The following is a 24,983-nucleotide window of genomic DNA, read 5'->3' on the forward strand; positions in this document are numbered from 1 at the left end:
GCATTATGTTAACATACACCTGAATGCTCCAGACCAGCAAACTGACAGAACTGTTTATAGAGCTAGTCAAGCTTGCTGATCAGTTAATCATGTGCATTTGATTAGCAGCTCCTGACTGCTACTTACCCTCTTATAGTAATTCCTATGAAAGCAGTAATGGTGTACTTAGTTTTCCAGAAACCTGCACACTGATTCCTGTAGAAACATATACATACACATATATATAAGCTGCTCACAAATTCCATTTCACCAGCAGTCCCAGCAGATGTCTGTGAGCCATCAGCTGATGGCTGATTATCAACAAATCTCATATAATCTATGCTATTTACTGCAAAATTGGAAGCCGATTTGAAAACCACCTCCACTTTATTCTGTATGAGGAGCTCTACTCGTTCTCTGCCTGCCTCGTCTGCCTCTGGGGAAGGCTTGGGTTGTAAGACCCATACCTTCAAGTATAAAATATGGAAGATGGAAATAATAATTTTCTTTTAAGCTAGTGGCTCTAACTGAACTGACTTTAGGAGGGCAAACCTAATCTTGACATACTGTACCATACTCTGGTGACAGTTTGATGGTATAAATATGAGTATGAATAATAAACTTTCATAATAATTAATAATAATTCCTGAACTTGTTGCTATGATCAGTGTGATCAAGAGGCCCAGTGTTGGATATTTGTAGTAGATGATTGTATAATCACCTAGAAAAGGTGCTTTGAAAGCCAAAATGCACTATACGTCAAAAATAAAACAGCTGTAGAATTTGTGCTATTTAATTTCATACTGTAAGGCACAGTTAGGTCACTGAATACTTATATCTGTACAGGAAGTGATGGGTTTTGCCCTGTATTGAAAGGAGATACCCTTTCAATGAGCTACTCCTGTTGCTCAAGCTTTGATCTAGCCCTTAACCAAGTGTTTCATTCACAAGTAGAAACGTGATCCAGGTGTGAGAGACACTAGACAGACCTGTGTATGCATGAACTAAAAGCAAAGCCATGAGCACAGCACAAACAGGTGTGTTAATCCATCATATTTAGGCATCTTAAATGTTAAAATACAACATTTGATTTTATCAAGTTTAATCATAAAAATGAAGAACAGAAAATACAACACAATTACAGTCTTTTTTTCTATGAAAGTCTTCCATTCATGAAAAACACAAACATATACATTCCAGAAATATCAGACTTTGTTTATAAAATGACTAATTTCAGATACCGTACAGCTACGCAAATCCTTTACAAATATATATACTCTGTGTGCTATGAAAAATGTCCACAGTGTGTCTTCCTCAGTACATGTGAGGTGAGGTGCTCGTCGGGCTGAGTCAGAAGAAAAGAAGATGCGTTGAGGCTCACAAGCGAGTTTCTCTGTCGGGATTGCAGTCCAAGGCCAGTATAAACTGCTCACAATGTATAGAGCTGTTCTCCTCTTTCCTCAGTGTTTCCAACTCTGCACTCCCATTGGTCAGCACATGCTTTTCTTCTTTCCTAATATGCCTTTTGATTAGAGCAAATCCCAAAATACAAAGGAAGAAGGAGACTGTTCTCAAGCCCAAAGTCAGACCCAGGTAGACTATCCTGTACAAAAAAAAAAAAAAGCAATGCAGTTAAGAGTACGAACTGCTCCGTCACGGTTTAGGCCAGCTCTAAGTGAAGCTACAAATCCCTAAAGGTTAGTCGCTATTGGACTTTTTCCCATTCAAAGTTGTATAAATAGCCTTTTTTTCTAGTCCTTTTGGAAGATGTTCTAATTCCACAATCTTAGCTCTCTACTAAAGACAGGACTTGAAATTAAGAAAAGGTAAAATTACTGCTACTTTTTATTTATTAATGTCAAAATACTTTGGTCCAAAACTTCAATCTCTCAGGCACTACCGTTAAAACACAGTGGTTAACCTGACTTTGACAAGGTCAAATCTGTAATAGCCCAGGGATGTTACTGAACTTTTTTTGCATTTTGCATGTAGTTGCAGTAACTACTGTAGCTGGTTGCCCAGAGGGTGGGCAACACCCTCAACGTCTAGGATGACCACCTTCTGTCACAAAGCGATTGCACCGGTCACCTGGTGGGAAGCAACCTGTCAAAGAATTGCAGTTCAATTTGGACCGACTGCAATCAGTCTCAGAAAGACGAGTGAAGGTTTCCAAAGAGCTGCTGCCTAATTCATGAATGCAGACGCACTTCCAACATGTTGTGATCACAACTGAATAATACTTGTCTGCGATGCATTTCTTTCCAGTAGGGGTCTTGACTCAACTGCCTGCCAAGTCATTGTACTCTAGTTCCTATATTCAATTCAATTCAATTTTATTTATACAGCACCAACAGGCGCATCGAGGCGCTTTGTATTGTAAGGTAGACCCTACAATAATACATACAGAGAACAACCCAACCATCAACGACCCCCTACGAGCAAGCACTTTGGCAACAGTGGGAATGAAAAACTCCCTTTTAACAGGAAGAAACCTCCGGCAGAGAGGGGGGGCCATCTGCCGCGATCGGTTGGGGAGAGAGAAGGAAGACAGGCTAAAAGACATGCTGTGGAAGAGAGCCAGAAATATAAAAGCAGGGTTGCTGAGCACCTGTGCCACTTTGTGGTTAAATTGCTGTTCCTCAGCAACTACATCACTATTTGTGGAAGAATTTCTGAATTTCTGTTTTAATTCTGTGAGGTTCTGGGCAGACTCTCAATGCACACTTGTGGTTAGAAGTTCAAAAAGAAACTACCAGTTGTAGCCAATCTCGATCATTAACAAGAAGTTAACAGGACTTGGCCTCGTCAAGTTAAAAGGTTTTGTAGAGCCACTTATTAAAAGATTTAAGTGAATGATTTAACTAAATTTAAACGAGTGCACCCAAGTTTTCTTTTTTAAATGTATTAAAAATCTATCCTGTACAATCACTCCACCCTGAAAAAAAACATTAAGAGTAAAGTGTAAAAGTAATACGAAAACATGTAGACGCAGACAGAACCAGGTTTGTCATTTTCAATGATTTTTCACAGTAAACAAGCAAATTGTTTGTCATTGCCAACTTGACTCCATTCAGTGGCAAACTGATACTTGACTGAATCCATCCTGTTGCCCTTTTTTCGTGGTCTTGACTCACCAAAGTCGGTATGAAGATGAAAACTGACTGAAGTGGTCTTGGACCTTGTTTCCATCTTTGAAGCAACCATTTCAAGTGCAAGGAGGTCATTAAACATGGTTGCTATAATTTTGTTGTGCAGCAGTCTCTAACCAATGGTTTCCCTAGTGTGCCTAACATCATCAGTTCACTGCTGACAGCGTGCAGTTCAGTGGTTTTCAAATTATGGGTAGAGCCCCAACAGTAGTTTGGTGCAGTGAGGTGGTGGAGAATGAATCAATATTATTTTGTAATGAAAATATCTGATAGAATTCTGATGCTAATCCTTACTTAGGTAGAATTGAACTTGAATCCCTTTTTATCATTAGTGATAAAAAAAAATGAACATGCGCTTGTTTTGGTGTCTGAAGCTGAGACAAAGAAAAAGAAATCAATGCCAGAAAGTGTTTAAAATCACTGGTCTGACAGTTGTTAACAATTGTTCTTCACTTTTTATTTTGAATGCACTGGGCCTCCAGCTGTACATTTAAGATCTGCTATGGGTTCAGCATTTTAAATAAATCAACCATAACTCATGGCTGTGCGTAATAACTTGCACATAACTTGATTACAGGGTCACTAAATCAAGAGTTTGAAGGATAGCCAATCCCATAGAAACTGCATGCAAAGTTAAAATAAAGCCATCTTGCAAGTACCTGTAAGCTGAAGTGTCATATAGTCTGCAAGCTCCTCTTCCTCCACACATCTTGTATCCCCATTTGAGGCAGGTCGTATCAATTATGGCTCCAAAGTATATAGGGGCAGGTATTCCAGCTGTGTTACAACATATAAAGTAACTTATGTCAGATTTTCAAGTCAAATCACGGTTCGCCTGAACACAGGTTACAATCTAAACAAGTCAGACTTCCTTACAATAACTTCGAATATTAATAATTATACTGCTAAACTGATAATTAGCCGTACTAAGCTAAATACTTTGGGTTAATTTAACATAAAAAGCTATTTTTATTGGCGATCTCCAAATGTGTATCCTTATAAACAAACAGTATTCCAATAACTGTGCTCACTATATATATTATACTGAATGTCAGCTTGAGGGAAATGTCTGTGAGCCTGAAATTTAAATGAAGTAGACAGTGATGTATGCCAAGAACAGCAAAGGTGGTTCTCACCAAGGGTACGAGTGGATAAGGTGTGGATTCCAAGGGCGAGAGACTTCAGCTCAGGTTTAATGCACCTTTAGAAACAACACTGTGGTATTAGACAGGACTCAACTTTTAACCTGGCAACACTTAAAGAATGACAATGAAAGAATGACATTTGTATTTCTTAGAGGGAGACGTTTCAGAACAATACAAACAACATTACAGAAAAAAGAGGCTTTAAGGCACAAAAGCAGAATATGACAGACCTGACAAGCAGCATGAAGCCGGGTGTACCCCCAAGAGAGATGATGAAGGAACTGAGGACAGACATAGCCAGGAAGTACGGAAAGACTTCCTCACAGCTGTCCCTGTGTGGACACTGACCCAGGGTGGCTGTCAAGTTGCCTGGTTGGGTATTAGCCACCGCGAGACACTTGCAATTGTTGAACACCTGACAGAAAAGAAAACAAGGTGTAATTCAGTGATAAATGAGCTGCGGCACAGCAGGAAACACTTGTTCTGTCTGTAAATAATCACGGAAATGTCACATGCTACTCTGTGGTACGATATGAATGAAAATTGAGAATCAAGCCTGAATATCATGCTGCGTTTACTGAAAAACATGCAAGTTTCATGAGGGCAGTGGTGTGTGTCTGACCGTGTTCTTGCCAGAGCCAGTGGAGGAGTTGCATCCAGCCAAACACGGGGACACGTAGGTGATCCCATTCTCTCCACACACTGGATCCCACTCTCTGCTTGTGCATGAGCAATCTGAATTACAGTCAGAGATGAGAGACTGCTCCTGATAAGATAAGCCCCCCAGTCTGCATGTGACACATAAAAAAAAAAAAAAAAAAAAGACACGTGATTGTCAGCCCTTTTAAAACATCGATCAGACAAGAAAAACGAGCCATTACCGTGCATGGAATTAAAAACAGTGACAGATTAAATAAATAAAACCCCAATCCCTTTTTCTCTGAATCTACTTCCTGGTTTGATGACAATCAAGTGCACTAAGGAAAATATACAAAGGTATTACATACCCACTATATGAAACTGTGATGCCTGCGACCTTAGCGTTCTCACAGCCCATGGCAAAGAATAGGAGTGACAGAAAGTAGCCCAGTAGAGAGGTCCCAAAGGCAAATTTAGCTGCTCCCATGATAGTCAGCTTGTACTTTTTCATCACAACCCCTCCGGAGAACATCCCAAGGGCCACTGCAGGTATGTTGATCATGCCTATGAAAAACCGCAGAATACAGCGTATCCTTAAATGGATGGAGAATCGAGAAAGAACTTAAACAGGCGATATCAGGCAGCAACATCACTCGCCAGAAGGGATCAAAGTCAGAACACTCATGTATATCAAAGCACTCTCATTTATATTTTACTTAAGTCATGTTGCGAAAGATGAAAATAAGTTATGGTGGTTCAGAGGATCTGGGACGTATTTCTCATCAGCCGATGTACTCTTAACCCACTCGGTTACAGGGGACAAAAAGAGCAACGTTGTTTCCATTCGCATCAGGGAGACATGTTAATTGGTCTGATTGCCTCAAGTGCTTTTAAATCAATGCCTGTCATTTCAAAATGCCCAAGTACAGAGGTAAACCAGGTTGTCATCTTGAATTTGCAGCATTTACTTAAGAGGGAAGTGGGAGTCGGGGTATAAAAAATTTATCAAAAGCCAGCTCATGAAACTCTTATGATGACCATCCAGCTCACATCACTTTGCATCCTTAAATAGGTACTTTTCAGCCAAACAGCAGAGGTTCTAAGCAAGCTTTTAGCTCTACAAAGATCTCACTTACAAAGATAAAAGAACAAAATAATCCAAACGAGGTAAACATTATAAATTAGTAAAATATCTTGCTCACCCATGAGAAAATTGGCTTTTGAAGCTGACTGGCCGTAGTGTTGCTCAATGTATTTGGGCTTGTAGGTGACCATACCAATGAGAGAGTTGAACTGAACAATGGTCACACATAAGTAGATGGTGTACACAGGATTTCCAAGGAGACTCTTCAATGTGGGGACGAATTCTGTGAAAGGATGTTTAAATGAGTGATTTTCACTTCTTGAAGTAACCTCAGCCTTTTATTTTGATGTATCATTAAAACTATTTTGATTATCTCACATTGACAAGAAGGAATAAACTTCTATTTGTGTTTACTGTCGACAGAAATGACAGTATTATATATACTATAGCAGTAAAACAGATCTTAGAGCCGTTAAGATTCCATTAATTGCATACAGTCAGTTTAATAATACGGTTAAAATGGAAAATCAACATTCTTTCATAAAGCACACTGTGATCACTATCCTACCACTGGCCATCAGATGTAAATTAGCTGGCTCCTCGGGTCTGAACATGTGCTTCAAGCCTGGGGAATCTTTAATAAATCTGGTTTGCTCTGGTGTGCAGTTGGTGTCATGCTTTTCCACAGGCATCGGCAGTGATTTTGGCAGGAACCAGAAAGGAACGGCAGACATGAGGGTGATGGCACCAGCAATGAGATAGCCCAGCCACCATGCGCCCACCCAGCGGGCATCGCCAGGAGTAATAGTGATAGTTTCTGTAAAGACAGAAGCACATTATTGGCACTGTTCATTCTTTTATGATTGTAATTAACCACAATTATGTATTTACTAAAGTCACATGCTCCTTAAGCACTTGAGTTGAAGCAAAAATGATTTCCTTTTACTTTTACTGATTACCTTTTCAAATTCTTAAAGATGTAGTTGATGGTTAGATGACATGTTACTCACCCATGTCCACATATCCAATGTCGACATAGATTTTGGCACACAAGGACCCCAGCAGGTACCCAAAGACAGGACCAATTATTGATATTGTCTGGACACAACCTGAGACACACAAAAAACACCGACTTATAGCCTAATATATGTTGGGTTCATCTCTGTGTCATTAAAAAAAATATTGTTCATCATATTATACAGTACAGTCAACTTATATCAGAACTCAAATTTTTAAAGAAAAGCCAGGTGGCAAGATCCATCTAATCATAATGGATTACACTATGTCCTATAAACAAAAAGAAATCTGTACTGGATAGTTTAGCAAATCTTCTTAAAACTTCTGAAAACTGAAAATGAAGAGAGCTACTACAGGCAAAAACAGTGTAACTGTAGTCAGGCACCGGTAGTTGTATGATGGAGCAGCTGTATGATGATATTTAGTGTTTTCTAATAAAGATGCATTAAGTTTTTTTAAAGGTTATTTTCTCAAAATGAGCTTTCTTTCCCCTCATACTCTCTGAACTTGACATCTTTGCTTTGGTTGTGCTTACATACAACAAACATTCCAATTTTATTCCTACAATAGGAATGGCTCAAATACACTGCTCAAAAAATTAAAGGAACACTTCGAAAACATGTCAGATCTCATTGGCGGAAAAATAATCTGGATCTCTATACTGATATGGACCAGGTAATAGGTTAACAAAAAAGAAATATGCCAAATTGCTTCATGTAAAAGAGCTATTTTCAGAGTGACAAAATGATGCAGGAGGCTCGTCCATTTTGCCAAAATTTCAGCTCATAATGGTGCTCAGTAGTTTGTATGGCCCCCACGTGCTTGCAGGACAATACTAATGCATGCTCCTAATGAGATGGCCAGGTGCAACCTGGCAACATTGGATGAACCGAAGCATAATAGCTCCTAGATTTTTTTTTAATTGGATTTAGCTCAGGTGTGTGAGAGGGGCAGTCAGTGGTATCAAGTCCTTCATCCTCCAGGAACTGCCTGCACACTCACCACATGAGGCCGGGTATTGTTGTGCACCAGGAGGAACCCAGGACTGACTACACTAGAGTCTGATAGCAGGCCCAAGGATTTCATCCTTATGACTAATGGCAGTCATGGTTATTTTGCGTAGCCTGTAGAGGTCTGTGCATCCCTCCATGGATATACCTCCCCAGATCATCACTGACCCACCACCAAACTCATGCTGAACAATGTTACAGGTAGTATAATGTTCTCCACAGCTTCTCCAGAACCACTTTTCATCTGTCACATGAGCTCAGGGTGAACCTGGTCTCATCTGTAATAAGCAGATGTTCGCCTACCTGTGCAGCCTCTGCAGTATATTATTGTTTAAGTGCAACTTAAACAACATTACAAAATAGTTTATTTTCTGCCTGTTGACAGCGCTTTTTTAAAATTTCTTTTAAAGACATCCAATATTCCCTAACATGACAGCACAGTGAAACAAGAATATTCCTATTACAGAAATCTATAGAAGGTTAACTCATCTTTAGTAGTACCTAATTTTCTAGTTTCAAAATAAGCTTCCAAAAAATTTCTAATAAAAAAAATTCCTATCAAAGCTATCAGCTGTAATGAAGGTGGATTACCAATATAGAGAGCAGCATTATCGGACTGTGCGTAGTCATCAATATAGGAGATTCCCAAAGGCTGCACTGGAGTCTCTCCAATCCCACGCAGGATATTTCCCAGCAGGACATAGATCCACATGGAAACACTGGACTCTTTTTCACAGCCTGCAGTTTGAAAACAGCAGTCAGAATGTCAATGACATAGAGCCTTATGCAGCTCATGATTCATCTCAATTTCGCAGGTTACTGGCCATAAAACAACAACTGTAACCTTGAGCTTGACCTTGAGAACAGTTTGGATTATGACACACACGGTGATTGTTATGTGTAAGATTGGTTGAATTCTTAACAATACAATAGGAAGACTCGTGTGAACTGTGAACGGCCTCGCCATCTGCCAGATGGGCTGAAACTATACATTATGATTTACACTAACAAAACATTGATGAAAAATATTCTATTATCACAATAAGTCAACATATCTTACTATAATGTCCACAATCTCTCTCTGTTTGTCTATATGTTTGTTTCTTTGTCCCGCAACATTGCATGCACTATCAGAAGTTTGACACACACTTGGTTAATCTTAGGCCCCTGAAGGTTCTTATCAGCATTAGATATTTTGACATCAACATTTAGAAACTACCAAGCAACAGGCTAAAAGGACCTATTTCTGGCCCTCATGCACCTACAAAGCTTTACGTAAGTATCCAATCATTTTAATTTCATGACGATAACTTCTCATATCTGCATATATATTCACAAAAGCTGGCCTTTATATGATATAACACCATCACATTTCCTCCCTACAATGGGCTAAAATGACCTTTTTTTTGCATTTATGTACCTATAGCACCTTATAAAAAGTACTGTATCATTTTTATTTCACAGCCAACAGAATGAATAGCCTACTCATTTAGTACTATAGCATGGATATATGCACGTTATCACAATTCATCATCAAAAATGACTTGCAATCAAACAAGTAAAACATAAACACGCATATGCTGACCTAGCAATGATGCTAGCATGAACAGTATCTGCAAAAACAAAGTTCAGCCTTAATCACATGTTAAAGCAATTGCCATAAACAACATAAATGTTGTTTGCCTTACCTCTAGAAGGCAGTATAGAGGGTCTGTCACCTGCCCTCAGGGACTCAGGTGAGCTTGCCGGACATGGAGAGAGGTTATTGGTCGAATTCACTGAAGATCTAATTGATGTTTCGATCTTATAGCTGCGTATAAAATACCAATGTGACTGTTAAACAAGGGAAGGGAGAAAGCACCAGGTATTGTTAGATATTCACAATGTGAAGCACAAATACATCAGAGACTACAGAGATCAAAGTAATATGTGAATGGAATTTGTGAACAGCGATGCATGCATTCAGACACTGCGCTTTGCCTACCGGCCAATGATGAAATGAGGCATGGCGATCAGGAAGGTTCCAAAAGACATCAAAATACACCCGATTGCTATGATCTTGGGTCGGTGGAGCTTGGCACAAAAATAACTCACAAACGCAATTACCAGCAAATTCCCTACAGGTTTAAGATGATCAGAAAAGAAGATGGAGAGGAGTCAGAGGCATCAAACATGAGATGTACTGCTCAGAATCATAAATCATGAAAAGTCTCACTAACTACATCATACAAATGATGTGTTATCTTTGATAAGCACTGATTCTGATCCACAAGTCTGTAACTACATAAACCATTACTCCAAGTCTGCATACTGTGGCTTAAAACTATTTTTCACTCTTCAATAGTCAGTTAGGTATGCAACAAGGCACTATTCAAAGCTTAAATGAGATGGAAGTATGCAATGGTATTGGGAATATTAACATGCCGTCATAATATTCCTGGCTCAAGACCTCACAGTATTCCACAGCATAACTAAGGAATGGTTTAGAGTCACCTGATCCAGTTCTAACTACAAGCTTTGTCACCCGTCTCTACTTTTAAGCCTCCTTAAAGCACTCTCGCTGTAGCATTAGTATCATAAAAATACAATAAATAGAGAATAAACAAATACAGCCAATAAATACAGAAATGTACAGAAAGAGCCCGAGAAACTCACCTATTTCAAAGCTGCCGTCTATGATGCCAATCAGATAGCTGGGGATATCAAATCGCCTTTCTAGCTGTGTAATTGTGCTCTTCATGTAGCTGCCAGATAAAGCCTTGGCAAAGTAAGCAAAGGACAAGGCTGCAAGGAACATCTGCAGAGACACAAAAAGAAAAAAAACAATACAATGTCAGGAAGACTGGCTCTGATATGGATATATGATTGTTTTTGATTTTGACTGCATCCAAACATCTCATAATTTCATTCTTTCCTTTTCAGGCACAGATTTAAATACAACTACAAAATAAAAATGAATTTCCGAATGAAGTTCGACTAACAAGCAAAAACACAAGCCTGCACTAATTAACCTTAAACCTATCACAAGACTTAGTGAATGTATTTCTTTTATACGGGGGTTTTAAGGCTTTATTATAACAGAGCAGTGGAGAGAAAAGCTAGAAGAAAGAGTGAGGGAAGACACAGTAAACTGCTGGGGGTGGATTTAAACCCAGGCCTCTGCAATAGCCTTATATGGGCATATGGGATATGGGTTGCATGCTGAACCCAGTGAGCTACAGCAGCGCACGTGAATGCATTTCTTTGAGGATACATGTGTGTATGTATGACATGAATTTGCAGTTCAGATACATCTTTATAAAAGGGCAGCTGGCAATATGCGCTGGGCCAGAGAGTGTATTGAGCTCACTCCTTCTTTTGCTCAGCCGCCTGTGGACACTGACAGTCAGTCACAAAGGGAGGATTAGAGAAGCCAATCCCACAAGGACACAGACACATCCTTGGACACATAATTGGAAACAGGTGAGCGGTAACCATAGCCTGCACTGTAAGGGATTAAAATAGTGAAAGCAGAAGAGACTGCTACCAAACAACAAACATCATTTTCACTGCAATGCATTATAAATGCATTATAATAAATATGGCAATATAACCTATTTTCTACTTGTCCAGAAATATCAAATTCTTTTCACTTTGTTTTTCATACAATTTAAAGTTAAATTTCAAAACATAATGACTGCATAACAGACAAAATTATCATAAATAGGATCATTATTCACACCCCATACAGGACACCACAATAAATGCGCAAAACACATTCATACTAGCTGGACAAACTCCCATACACGTTTGAATATCCCCGAGACAGTGCCAGCCCAGTGATCCATGGCCACAGTGAAAACTGCATTGTTCCTCCTGAGTCCAAAGGTCAACTATTGCATAAACTCTCTTCTTTAGTGCCCCTGCTACATGACGTTACAGACGTGTGTCATTCAGTAAAAAAACTACACAAGCTAGATCCTTAAGGAAACCATCCACATCCAAGGGCCCTGCGAGTGTACTTGTTTCTTTTTCTTTTACAATGACCTCGGCCCTAATAATTAGCAGACTCTCGTTCCTCTACTGAAGCCATTGAGGACATCGTATTGCTTTGTCACTATATCCACATTTGAGCAGCAGCGCTCAATCCACACTTACTTTACTTTACTTACTTACTTCCATTTCATATGCTTCCCTTTGTATTGCACACTGTGAAAAATAATGTACTCTGGACTTTTCCTTTTTAGCAAAAGAAAACAAATTGATTCAAACGAATCAATTTTCACCATTAACACTTTTCTATAGGAACTGACCATCAGCCGTGAGCTTATATATACCAACACAGTAAAAAGAAATCGGTATAAATATGGTACAATGTACATTTTAAAAATGAAGGAATTTTCTGTATTAATTTCTTCAAGAATTTTTTTAACCTATATTTTTTAATAACACATTAAATTTTACCATTTAACATTTATTGAAACCTCTATTAAAAACAGATAATATGCTTACAGAAACATTTTTGTTTTGTACACTGAAGCAAAGGTAACGTTTCACATAAAAAAATCTTAACACCAATTTAAAAAAAAAAAACCCTGAAATTTGGACAAGCACTGAAATTTCTCCACAAAACTAAAGCCAAATCTTTGGTGGCCTGTCTCTGTAAATCATCGCTAGACAAATGAAACACATTTCAACAAGAATTTAAACGAGAGTTTCATGTTGTAGCAACGGCAACTGGAATATTCAGAGTGTTAGCAAGCGACATAGAATACATGCACGTAGGACAAGCCTAATCTGGGATTAACAAGCATGGAGACTGCTCAGGTCAAAAGTATGCAGAACGCTTGTATCAGTAGAACCAGCTGAGAGGTTTGTTATAGCTTTACTATGCAGAAATGGAAAGCACACACAGAGGAAAAAAGCAGCATTACTGGAATTCCATGTAACTGTTTCTTGTAGTTACCTAAGCAGTTCACTAAGCAGCTTTATAATTATTGCTCAGTGTGCCTCATAATCCAATAAAGAGGCACAAAACCTCCTTTCAGACCTCTTTTACAAAAGCACAAACTTTGTCTAAGAAATTTTTCACAGCGACTTAATACCAAGTCCAAAGGGCACTGTGAGCTGTTGCACTAGACCTCCCATGGTCATTAACAAGGTTTACATGCCGTACACTTAACTCAGATTTTAAGTGGGTGTTTGATAGATTCGTCAACACAGAGAAAAAAGTGTGATAAAGTGTTTTTACACAAACTGGCTGAAGAGTTATCTCGAGTAGTAGCATTTACTTACACGTGAAAGCACATAAATGAGTGCCGCCAACTAATGAATCTACTCTGTGTCTTTTAGACGCACGTGATCCCACTTGATAGAAAGAGAGAGAGATTTGTGTTCACCCTCTAGGCCAGTCAGATGACTTGGGAAAATGACAAACATGTGGGGCCTTTGTCCTTTTTGGCTGAAATGATTTCTACGTGTTCATATGACTTTTCTCTGGTAAACAAAACCGTCTCCGTTGGCTGGTCTCATGTGTAATTACAGGAATGTAGAAAGGAAGGTCCTCCCAGTTTGATGTTTGGACTTTTTAAGAATGAGAACAAAAGAATTATATATATTTTTTTAATATTTAGAAATTAAAAATACATGATGCCAATTTTTTGTGAATATTAACTCACTTAAGATTGTTTTCGGTAAGAGGGAGAAAGTAGACTACCTTCAGATTTGGGTGACAGGAGTTTTTCACTGTGGAGTCAGGGTTGTTGTCCACAATCCAGCTGTCTGTGGCTGTGTTGTCCATTTTCTTCATAGCAGCCTCCTACTGTGGTTTCTCTTTTGATGACTTACTGTAGCTGTTCTCACTTGGGCCTATTGGAATGAAGTCAGATTTAGAGATCAGTTTAGTCTAGTTTAGTTTATTAAGATCCCCATCAGCTGCTGCAACGCAGCTTTACATTTTGACAATGCAAAGGTCTCATATCAGGGTAAGCATTGATAACCTAACCTTTGCACAGATAAGATTGATTTACCATCATTACTACAGTGCACAGACAATATTTCAAATTCATGTTGCCATTTTTAGCACTGGTCAAAAGTCAGACCAAATCCAGTTCCAATTATTTAATCCAGTTTTACTGGTTTCTTGTATTATCTGCATTGGTAACAAATTCAGTTCTTCCATAGCCTTATACAAAAACTGTTCTTCTGATTGAACTGGTTCCTGGTTTGGGTAACAAAAATCTAATTAACCTAACTAGTAGCATATTCTGTCTATACTGAAATACAGTTTTTATACAAATGAATTACTACCTTTGTAACAATAATATTTCTAATAAATACAAGTAAAGAATAAAGAAATCTAAATTTTACAATTAACTGAATTAAGACATTTATGCATTCTTACAATATTTGTCCTACGCCCACAACCATTCAGATCATTTTTGCTGCCTTATTTTGTAACATTTGCAATTTCTTAATCCGTTCCATTGTACCACCTGACGATACTACTGGGCAATAATCAAGATTAGAAAATATCAATGCTTGGATTAATTGCATGGATTTTGGTGTCAAAGACCTTGCATGGCATTTAACTATAGAAATACCATTTCCTATTTTAGCAGTTATATTAGTAATATATGCCCTGTCCAGGAATATTTATTGTTAAGGGTTATTATAGCTTAAAGAAATAAGTGCAGTGGATAACAGCATTTGCAGAGTCCCTGGTTCAATCCTGGAAGGAGACACAAATCCCTTCGGGCTTACATCATGTGGAACAACCTGCTGGGGTGACGTCTTATGAATAAGGAAGCAGATGAAAGTAGCTTTCATAACTTAAAGAAATACTCATAAAATGACTTGTACAAGCCTGCTATGAAAAATGTAGGGGACAGCCCTATATGCCCTTTTTTGAGACTTGATGCTGGCATCAAATTAAGAATTTGTAAAACAATACCACTTCTAAGTTTCCACATTTTTATGCTTAAATTCTTCCTTGATCAACACGAGACTTACAAGACCTACAAAATCTCCAGAACAGATGAATTAATATGTGTGTGGTATAAATGTGACTATTAGTTAGATCTAGTCAATCAATTTTTGTCAAATTTGTATACCAAATTTCAATCAAATCTGCTTTCAGTTAATTGTTCTTATTCATGATTGTTAGCTTTTTGAACTACAAGAATGACTAGTGCAATTCCTTCAATGGTATTTCAAAAGGGGAAAAAATCCCCATACCCTTGTTTTTTTAAAAAGTGGATAAAGACAATGAATGTGTGAGCCACTCTCCAAATGTCGCCATTAGGTAAGCATAGCGAATTCATCTGACAGTCTTCAAAACAGACTGCAAATAATATTTAAAAGTAAAGTAAGTCAAGCAGAAGAGCAGCACTCGTTCTTAAACACTGGTGACATTATGTTAATGATTTCATGATGCAAAAAAAAGCAGTGTTTTCACAGTGCGAGCGCTATATGACACTATATAACTGCATTCACATCAGTAGGAACAACAGCTCATTCATGAAGCTAATGGAAAATACAAGCAGTAGACTTATGGATGAAGGGCAGCTCAGTAAATACACCAAATTGGCTATTTCATCCTGGGGAGCCGAAGAAGCAACTACGACTTGGTGATATAAAAATACAAAGGAAAAAAAAAACCTTGTGTGTGGCATGTGGTCTAGTGTTACAAATGATACAGAATGAGAGACAGCAGGGCCAGGATGCTTGTTCAGTGATGTGAACTTCTCACTGAGTGCACTGAACCATAGCATGGCTTTGAACTACTCCTCCTTTCTGTCTTACAGAAAGAAAAAAAAGCTGAGAGGACTGAAGATGTAACGGCTTAAACACTCACTCAACAAGGACAGACATTCAGTGGAGCAGCAGTTTCTTTTGACACAGCTAGTCTGGAAACTATACATGTTTTGCACTGGCAAAGCTACATTTTCTTTATAAAACCTCGACCAGTTAAGGTTGCACACACAGCAAAGATCCCCCTGTGTGTAATGAAAGGTTTCTCAATCATTAGTGTGCATAAACATCCACAAAATCCCCCAAACATTTCATATGTTTGGCTTGAAGCCTGTTTAAGTTTCCTCCGATAGAGATGTTAATAGGAAGCATTCCTTTTGTACAACCATATCGCCTTCTCTCTAAAGGTCCTGGTGAATCCAAGTGCCATCTGTTGGCAGATCCTTTATTGAATCTCAGTGATTAATGGTTACACATCTACATAAATTAGATTTCTGATGCTACAAATATCAGTGATATGAATGTGTAAGGCTCTTCTTAAAGTCTTTGCTCTGTTACTGTTTCACTGTGGAAAAACACACCATGATCTTTTGCGCTTTCAGTTGCACAAGACAAATGATCACCGAGCGAAAAGCAAACACTTTTAATCAAGCTGCGCTCAAAACACCGAGAAACTTCAAATGATGGCAACGAACGGGCTATTTATTATTAGCAAGCACGTGACCCCTGTTTAATTATCCATCGGTGGCAGTGCATGCAGGTTGATTAATCACTGTGTACTCAGTAAGCTTTCACCGAATTCTCCAAATCACCTGCTGTTCTTGCAGACAGCTGTGTGCACTGCACCATTTAAGTGTTTGATGATGCACAGTTGAAGCTTCACTGACACTGTTTTCTGTTGGGGCTTTTTTTTTTTCTTGTCACTTGAATCTACAGCTATTATTATACCGCTGATTATCCACTAAATACACACATACGTCAAGAAATGAATATTCCCATTCTCATGAATGACTGGGGATAATAACTCGAAAGAACATCATGATACTTACCCAACTGTGGGGGCTTCAAAGCTTTCTCTCCTAACGACGTATTTGAGGCTACTTCTTATTCAGCACACAAAGAGGAGATGAAATGACATCCAGTGGTTTACAAGAAAATCTTTAGTCTCTCCTCATTAAGTCGCCTACACTCACACGGTGTGCTCTTAGGCTATGAAGGGAGAACAGCGTGTTTCGCTGGACACGGTAGACACTGAGCACGATCTTCGGTGGAGCACGCATATACCCTGAACAGAGCCGGAGAGGGGGGGGGGGAGCAAAACTATGCCCAGCCTGCGTTTCATGGAGCCCTGGTAATCTGCAGGCTGTCAAACGTTACATATGTGTGCATGAGTGTAGGGTAGGTAGGTAAAGCAACCCACATCACTAAGTCGTGAATTTCTGCGTTGAATATCTAATAGATTAGACCTGTTGTGACGCAAATTTGCCGCAAAAAATGCAACAGCCGCTCTGCTTTTCACATAATTCCGCTCAAAGAGTGCATTGATTGTTTACCAGTGGCTACCAGCAGTGATGGGAATAACGGCGTTACAAGTAACGGCGTTACTTTTTTCAGTAACGAGTAATCTAATTACTATTCCTATCGTTACATCGCCGTTACAGTTACTAACAAGGAAACGCGGTCCGTTACTATTTTTCAACAAACAGACGGTTGAAGCTGTGTTCAGCTTACCGCATCTTATATCAGCTGCAGGAAGTAGCTGTAAGTAATCTGGGTGCTACAGCTTTAAGCAGCTGCGCGCGCTCCCGCGGACGGCAATCACGAGCACTTTCTAGCACAACACCTGGAGCTAAGGGGCAAAACAATCGCAGGAGTGCTGCTGTTTGACTGAGGAAGAATAAAGTAGTCGTGGTAAGTCAATCACATGACCACTTAAAGACAAAGCAACAAGGTGACATATACCAGTTTATAAATTGTGTTGATAGGCCACGTAAAACCAGAGTCATGATAAACAAGATATACGCAGCGTTTTTACCTCAATAGTTTTGCCAAGTTAGCGCTAGCAAGCACTCTCTGCTTATGAGCAAAAAACCAAAACAAAACAGGGGAAGTTTTAGGAGTGACCGCGAGAGAGAGAGAAAGCGAGTTTTGAGATGTGAGAGATTTGTGACGTTTAGCGTGTTTGGAGTGTGTAGTTAATGTGTTGTCTTGTGTAGTTAGTGTGTAGTGTTGTGGATAGTTTTGTGTTGTGTGTTAGAACAATGAGGCGACTGCTGTCTCCAGGTAGAAACAGGAGTGATACACCTGCTGCTGTCAGACCTGCAGGTATCAGGCTGTGATCTTCTCCTTTATAGTGGACAGACATTATGTTTTTGGAGTGGCACAAATAATTTGTGGCATCTTATTGAAGAACAGCTGATTGTTCTGTAAATAGTTTGAAATGGTTATTTAAAAAATCAAGGTAAATGGATGCAAATAAATTTGTTGTTTGCAAAACTTGTGCATAGGATTTTAAAATTGACAATTAATATTTGCATTTGAAGTTATGAAACATCATTCATTAAACATGTTTATGGTTGTTACAGTAAAAATATAACTTTTTCTACTCTGATTTTATGGTTTTTGTCTGATTTTAGATCAATTCTGGTTATACAGTTTGTCAAAATGAAAACATGACTGTAAATTCAGACACGTGAGGTTGTGCTAAAAAGAATGATACCAAACAAGGCAAAGCAAATAGTTTTTAAAGGTAAAATGTGGAGGGAAAATCAAAAGTAGTAAAAAAATGGCCAATTATACCCTGGACCCCAGAGGGTTAAACGTTCTTTGTTTTTTTTAAGTAACGCAATAGTTACTTTTCCAAGTAATTAATTACTTTTAGAATATTGTAACTCAGTTACTAACTCAGTTACTTTTTTGAAGAAGTAACTAGTAACTATAATTGAATTACTTTTTCAAAGTAACTTGCCCAACATTGGCTACCAGTCGCTGAACAGTATGCAGTGTTTACAGCTTTCAAGGGGTGAAGACACTAAAGGTGAACAATTCGACGTTCACAGACAAATGCAAATGAAGTGCATAATACTGTCATTAAGTTGATAATAGTCTGATGGCGTAGTTCTTACTTGTAATTACAGCAGATACTAAATAATGCAGCAGTTTTCACTGAGCATTTGTTGATCAAACCATGACTGTGTCTTACTCAGTTATAGTGAGTCTGGCTATTTAAGGTCTGGTGTTCATGGTAGCACTGGACAAATCTTGTATACTTTTCTATCCAGTGAAACTTAGTGAATCCTGGAAAAGTCAGCTCTGTTAAAAGTAGGCCAGCAACAGTGAATATTCAATCAAGTTTTCAATCAAGATTCAGTTCTTTGCTTGAAAACTAATTGGACATTTCAGTGAACTTGCCTTGACCCTAGAAATGTATCACGTGAATAGGATAAGATGTAGGATAAAATGTCAGTTCAACTTCAGACTGCTTTTCTTACTGGCCTCAGAGAAAAAAAAATGCATGCTCTGGAACAAACAGGCAAACTAATTTAGACAAAAGTAAAAGTCTGCACAAACAACAAAGGTTCAAATGTGCTTTTAGTGTTTGTCCCCTTGATAAAAATAATTAAAAATCAATAAATTAAGTCATGATTTCCTCACTGTGCCTATCAACACAGCAGGGACCTAATCTCTTAAATTCCTCTGTTGCCATGGGGACACCTGGTCTATGTAGCTTTTACTGAATATGTCAAAAACGCCCCATATAGCTTCATTGTCAGGTTACTATAACATGAAAATTATGTAGCGAAGGTTTAAAAATATTCTATAATTCTGCCTGTAATCGAATCTAATGTGCTTCCAGTTCTTACAGCTGCTGTCAGGTAGGAATGGTGTGCTTATTCTCTGTGCCCATTATGCAATACTGTTCTTCACATATGTATCAAATTCTTGTCAGTCTGTCAGCAAGATTATATTACCTAACCAAATTTCATGAAATGATAATAAAAAAATTAACAGACAGGAGATCGTCCATGGCTGAAGATCCCCTACTGTCCTAAAATAAATTAGAATATGGATTTAGTAGCACTTAATAGAACCTATTAGTTACATACATAGACAGTAAGTAGCCATAACCATAACCTAAGCCATAATCTTTTTATTTTTATTAGAACATGATGTTCTACACTGAGATATACTGTAAAACCATTTTTCCTGCTGTTGTTTCTTTTTTAAGAAGTAAAAAGGATTTTACGGAAAACATGGTAGAACAGAATTCATGGTTTGTACCATATCAAGGTACATACATTCATCCATCCATTAAATTTAGGGGTGCGGGAGGGGCTGGAGCCTATCCCAGCTAATAATAAAATATTTAATGAAAAGCTAATACCTGTAAATTAGAAGCATTTTTGTCTACATATGGCAGCATTCAGTAGTAATATCTTCATATGTCATCTTCCCCAGCTTCCTTTTGTGCCTTTGTTTTATTACAGTACTTAGTATTTGTCACATATTGATGCATTTTGTTCAAACACAGTGAATTTGCACTTTATGCACTTGCTTCTTCTTTTTGGATCTTGAACAATTAGAAGCTGTGACCTAAGCATGGTTTACCTGCATGAACATAAACATCCCTTTTAATATCAGCAAGTATGAGTAGCAGCTACATGCCACCTTACTTAAATTCTTAAGATTTGTTTTAAGACTTGACAGTATATTAGCTAAATCCAGAAATTATATACACAGGCTCAAATATATCAACTCAAGTATATAGAGTAGCATAGTATATATTTGATTAGAGTTGCATTTTTAAAGAAACGTACCCATACTTACAGAAATGGTTAAACTCTAAATGCAATCAGAGCTCAAAGATGGTTTAATGAAACATGGCACTTTGAAGTGATCAGGAAATTGTGTTATCATGTACGCGTTTATAGAATTAAATACAAAGAAGATGCGACACATCAACACAAGCATACCACAGAAACTGTAATCTTGTAATTCAATGTATTCACATTACAACATCCACATGGTTCAGTTTGTGACGTCTACTGATCTTCAAATATATTCACTGTATAATACATAATACCAATATAGGCACTTCCAGTAAGTCTGGCAATATTGAAGCTACAGTATAGTGTCTAAATTACAAAATGGTAAAAATAAATAATGTATATCTAAAAGAGTTTTTGTAGTTTTAAAATTTCTTCACTGTACAGCATGTATGTATTTTGTACAAAATGGAGCATCGACCTGCAAGGAAATCAATTATTTTACTTTCACAAATACTATGTATTTGGACATATTCTTCTTTAGTACATGTGGTAAGTGCAAGGTACTTGTGAGAAGAAAGCAATTAATTCGTTAATTATGTGTCAACTATATAAAAATACATCATCTCCTTTCGTTTACGTAATTGTAAAACTTGTTTGGTTCTCTTGGTTACAATTATTCTACATGTGTGAATAAGCATGGCAATCAACTAAAACAAATGACGACACAAAATATACACGATTAAAACTGATATACGGTGGTATCCACTCAAATGCAAGTATTGACTTGATGTGACTGTGGGGCAAAATGCGTACGCGTTCCACTTGCAATCACCAGAAAATTAACACAGTGGACACAGTCCGCTGGCCTTTAAAGATGTTGCGTGATGAATGCTCTAGTACTTATGTCTGTGAGGCTAAGAGTACGCAGATCAAAGAGGAAGCGCGAGGAGAAATATCCTATAGGACTTTCTGTGAATAATAATTTCATCTGAGTATCCGTGAAGAATTGAAGAACTACTCACAGCATCGCTTTGCCCTTCATTACTTCACAATCTCTATCCCCTTCTCCCCAACAGTACAAGATAATTAAATACAGGACGGAGTCACATTAGAGGGGTCAATGGAAGAATAGACATAGAAGCAAACACACACTGTTTTGCTCTCGCAGATACACTAAATAATGTATATATACATTCAAAAAGGAAGGATTTCTAGAGTGTTTGAGGTGATGCAATTGTGTAATTGTACAGCCTGGAAGTGGAAGTTACATTATCCCAATGAGTCATAGACAGAATGTATGTTTTTCCAATTCTGGACCACTTAAGCTTAGATACACTGAACAGCTTTCCTACATAACATTGATGATAACTCACGGGGCTTTTCCAAAGCTAAATAAAATGTGTCCATTGTGCAGGTAATGATGATTATAGCTCATTGGGCATGAAATGCATCAGCATACAGAAAAGAGCATGCATTTACAAGACACAATGCACCCAGCAACCCATGGTCATTTGAGGCCCAAAGAACTAACATTGTCCCGATTCAATGGCTTGTAACAATTCTGGCCTGATAAAGGGTTTCGTAAATCTGAGATGACCTACTAATCAGTAGGTCAACCAATTATTGAGCTTGTGCGTGCGCTCCTCCCTGTGTAAGACAAACTGCAGAGGAGAGGCAGAAAAAGCAGAACGGCCCATTGTGGATGCGGCGCTCTATTCAGCACAGCCGGACATATTGTGTGACACTACGTCAACGCAGGATATGCTAGAATACAATGCGTGACGTTCCACAGCCGTGTCTTACAGTGTAATTTCACCTCTCGTGTCATGTGTACAGACTCGTATATCTGCCGTTCACCTTTCCAAAGATCAGTTTAAAGAAATCAGATTATGACAGAGAGCAGTGGTGCAGCATGAGATGCTTGCTGACTGCATACGTAACAGAAATTTGAACTGCTGATTCTAAATAGAGCACTTATTCAATTCAGTGCATTAATTTTTTTGAGTTTGTGCGTAAATGCCAGTGATTCAAATTAAGTTGGATATTCATTAGATTTTGTATCTTATTCAAGCTTTTGTATGTACTTGGTTATTTACACTTATGGCTTTATTTCAGTTGAAGCCTTGAGCTCAAATGTGACTTAACATTTAACTGTCAGAATTGTTGGTGAATGTCTTAGCATGTCTGGCTGCTAAAATAATTCCTGTGAAATTTCACAATTTTTACAATGTTACTCATAAATACTTCCCACCATCACAAAGAAACGGGAGACAGTCGGGACAAAAATCACATGGAAAGAATCTGATGTGACGAAAGGTGAAATTGATAAAACATTACACGCTGCAGTGCTGTTATCTTGACCCGGGTGAAATCATAAAAACGGTTCCCAGCATTTATCTGCTGAGCATTGGTTTCATTAAATAAAGCGCAAACTCCAAACAGCTGCAATTGTTACATAAACAGAGAGAATTGCTTTGGCTCCAATGCTGTTGCACCACCAGTGTGAGAAGACTTTGACGTGGGAACAAGTCATGTGATGTTAAAAAAAAGACAGATTATGATCATCTAAATTTGAAATGACAGGGGAAAAAAACTGGCAACATTCCCTTCGTGTATTATCATGCAAACTGATGTAATCAATATTCTTTGCGAAACTTCATCCACCAGCTGATGCACTCTGCCTGCACTGAACTTGAAGAGAAGAATTAACTCCCTGAGGTGCCAGGATGGGATTCAGACAGAGTCACCATGAAAAAATCAAAGTCAGCAGCTGTGACATAAACTAAGCCTTATTTTATGAACAGAGTTAAAGTTTAGATTTCTGGTGTGTTTTTCACGTAATGTCCTGTTATGTGATGTTCACGTTGAATTTCAACAGCTGGGGGGTTTTCCTGAGGGTTCAAGGTCAGCATCGTTTACAGATTTTAAGCAACAGTAATTATAGATTGCACGATACACTGAGTCCAGCTGCATGAGTATTAAAATGATGATGACAAGAAGGAAAAAGGACTTCCTGTCAAAAGGCGACTTTTAAACAATACTTGAGGGGACACAAATGAATTTGAATTAAATGCCACCTTTTTTGAGATGGCGTTAAGTTTTCTTAAGTGGTAAAAGGATCTGTTTTCTGGTTCTGTTTGAATGCATGATTGCTGCCAGTGCAGGTCCTTTGAATACAATATCTGGGACAGTAATGTATTACAAATAACAAGAAACCTGCTGAATTCATCTACGTCATCTGCAGAGGAATTGTGCACATGAGCGCATTCATTTAAACACGCAGGCACGCACAAATGGGCACACATGCATAGCGTGACGAGCCTCGGGTCTCTGTGTGAAACTAAAATGGTACATAAAGTACTTCATTTGGCAACAAAACATTAAATGTGTAAATAGTTGATATTGTATGCTAATTCCCAAGAGTGAGTCATTTATTTTGGCAAACACCAATGTTCCTCATTTCTTTGACCCCCTTTATAATCCATGTATAGAAAACAAAAACAAAAAAAATAACATACAGTCAGTGGGAGAGCTCAAAAATGCTAAAATTGAAACACAAGTTCATATATATATTTATATATATATATATGCACTCAGGAAGTAATTATATATAAACTGGCAGCAAATTTCTGGAGTCCCGCGTTACCACAAAGGGTTGAAGCTTGTGCCACCAGGCTTCTTCTTTTGACAGTAGCAAAAGAGTTTATATCCCAAAGTATATGAATAGTCCCGTATTGCAATATGGAAAGCTTTATATGTTTGGTGAAATCAAATATTCAGATAACATGTGTAAAGCACATATTTTGCCACCCTGTTTTTTTTTTCTTTATAGGCACACATTTCCCAAACATCTACAGTGTTGTGTCTAAGTGATGTGCTGGCAAAAACAGGAGTCAGTTAATAGAAAACAAAGTAACACTTCTTCATGTCCTTGTCCTGAATGATGCCATATTTCCCCTGTGTTGTTTCATTGTGGGTCCCCCTCCTCTAGTTGCTCTTGAGGTTTAGAGTCTTCCCTCAGAGCTACAGGCCATTCTGGTTCCTCCAGTTCCTCCTCTGGATCCTCTCCTTCTATCAGCTCCTCTCTGCTACCTGACTCCTCTTCCTCTTCATGAATAGCCAGAATAGGTTCAGCTACATTGTTTAAATGGACAGGCTCCGCTCCTTGTGCCTGTTTTTGGTTCTCTTCTGCAATCACCTTTTTCCACATCTCGTGGTTCTCCAGCAGGTGCTGCGTGATCTGGCAGAAGACTTTCCTCCTCTTCTTGGGAGTTGCTTTCTCTGGAGAAAACAAACACCTCCATGAATTAATACGTCCGTCGTTCTCTGTGATCAGACATCTTTGGCAGGGGTAAAAACTTACGAGTGGGAGCAAATGCCTCCCCAAACATCTCATCTTTTACAGGAATCTAAGTTGTCCTTCTTTTCTTTTTGTTAATCAAAAAATGCTGCCCAACAAT

The 24,983-nt window shown here is 38.3% G+C and overlaps 2 protein-coding genes across 5 annotated transcripts in view; both read right to left on the reverse strand.

Moving 5' to 3' along the window:
• Nucleotides 1–1,063: 1,063 nt before the first annotated feature.
• On the reverse strand, nt 1,064–16,989 carry slco1c1 (solute carrier organic anion transporter family, member 1C1). 2 transcript variants are annotated; one of them, XM_063479415.1, is made up of 15 exons: nt 16,804–16,989; nt 13,719–13,870; nt 10,679–10,820; nt 10,008–10,140; nt 9,712–9,833; nt 8,615–8,761; nt 7,007–7,105; nt 6,565–6,813; nt 6,115–6,279; nt 5,281–5,476; nt 4,896–5,061; nt 4,504–4,688; nt 4,265–4,329; nt 3,788–3,905; nt 1,064–1,582 (listed from the first exon to the last, which is right to left on the reverse strand). In XM_063479415.1, exons 2-15 carry the CDS (start codon nt 13,809–13,811, stop codon nt 1,357–1,359), a joined length of 2,106 nt encoding a protein of 701 aa, XP_063335485.1. In that variant the 5' UTR covers nt 13,812–13,870; nt 16,804–16,989; the 3' UTR covers nt 1,064–1,356. The 2 variants fall into 2 exon arrangements, with proteins under 2 accessions (XP_063335485.1, XP_063335486.1); XM_063479416.1 differs by lacking the exon at nt 13,719–13,870.
• A 3,667-nt stretch (nt 16,990–20,656) lies between these two features.
• The window catches only part of LOC134631264 (cGMP-inhibited 3',5'-cyclic phosphodiesterase 3A-like), a 128,276-nt gene continuing 123,949 nt past the window's right edge, over nt 20,657–24,983 (reverse strand). For all 3 annotated transcript variants that reach the window (XM_063479439.1, XM_063479438.1, XM_063479437.1), the window contains exon 14: nt 20,657–24,804. In XM_063479439.1, the coding sequence (XP_063335509.1) occupies nt 24,491–24,804 (314 nt within the window). In that variant the 3' untranslated portion in view covers nt 20,657–24,490. The remainder of the gene's footprint in view (nt 24,805–24,983) is intronic.

The sequence above is a fragment of the Pelmatolapia mariae genome, linkage group LG7 (assembly GCF_036321145.2).
Source record: "Pelmatolapia mariae isolate MD_Pm_ZW linkage group LG7, Pm_UMD_F_2, whole genome shotgun sequence".
NCBI lineage: Eukaryota > Metazoa > Chordata > Actinopteri > Cichliformes > Cichlidae > Pelmatolapia > Pelmatolapia mariae.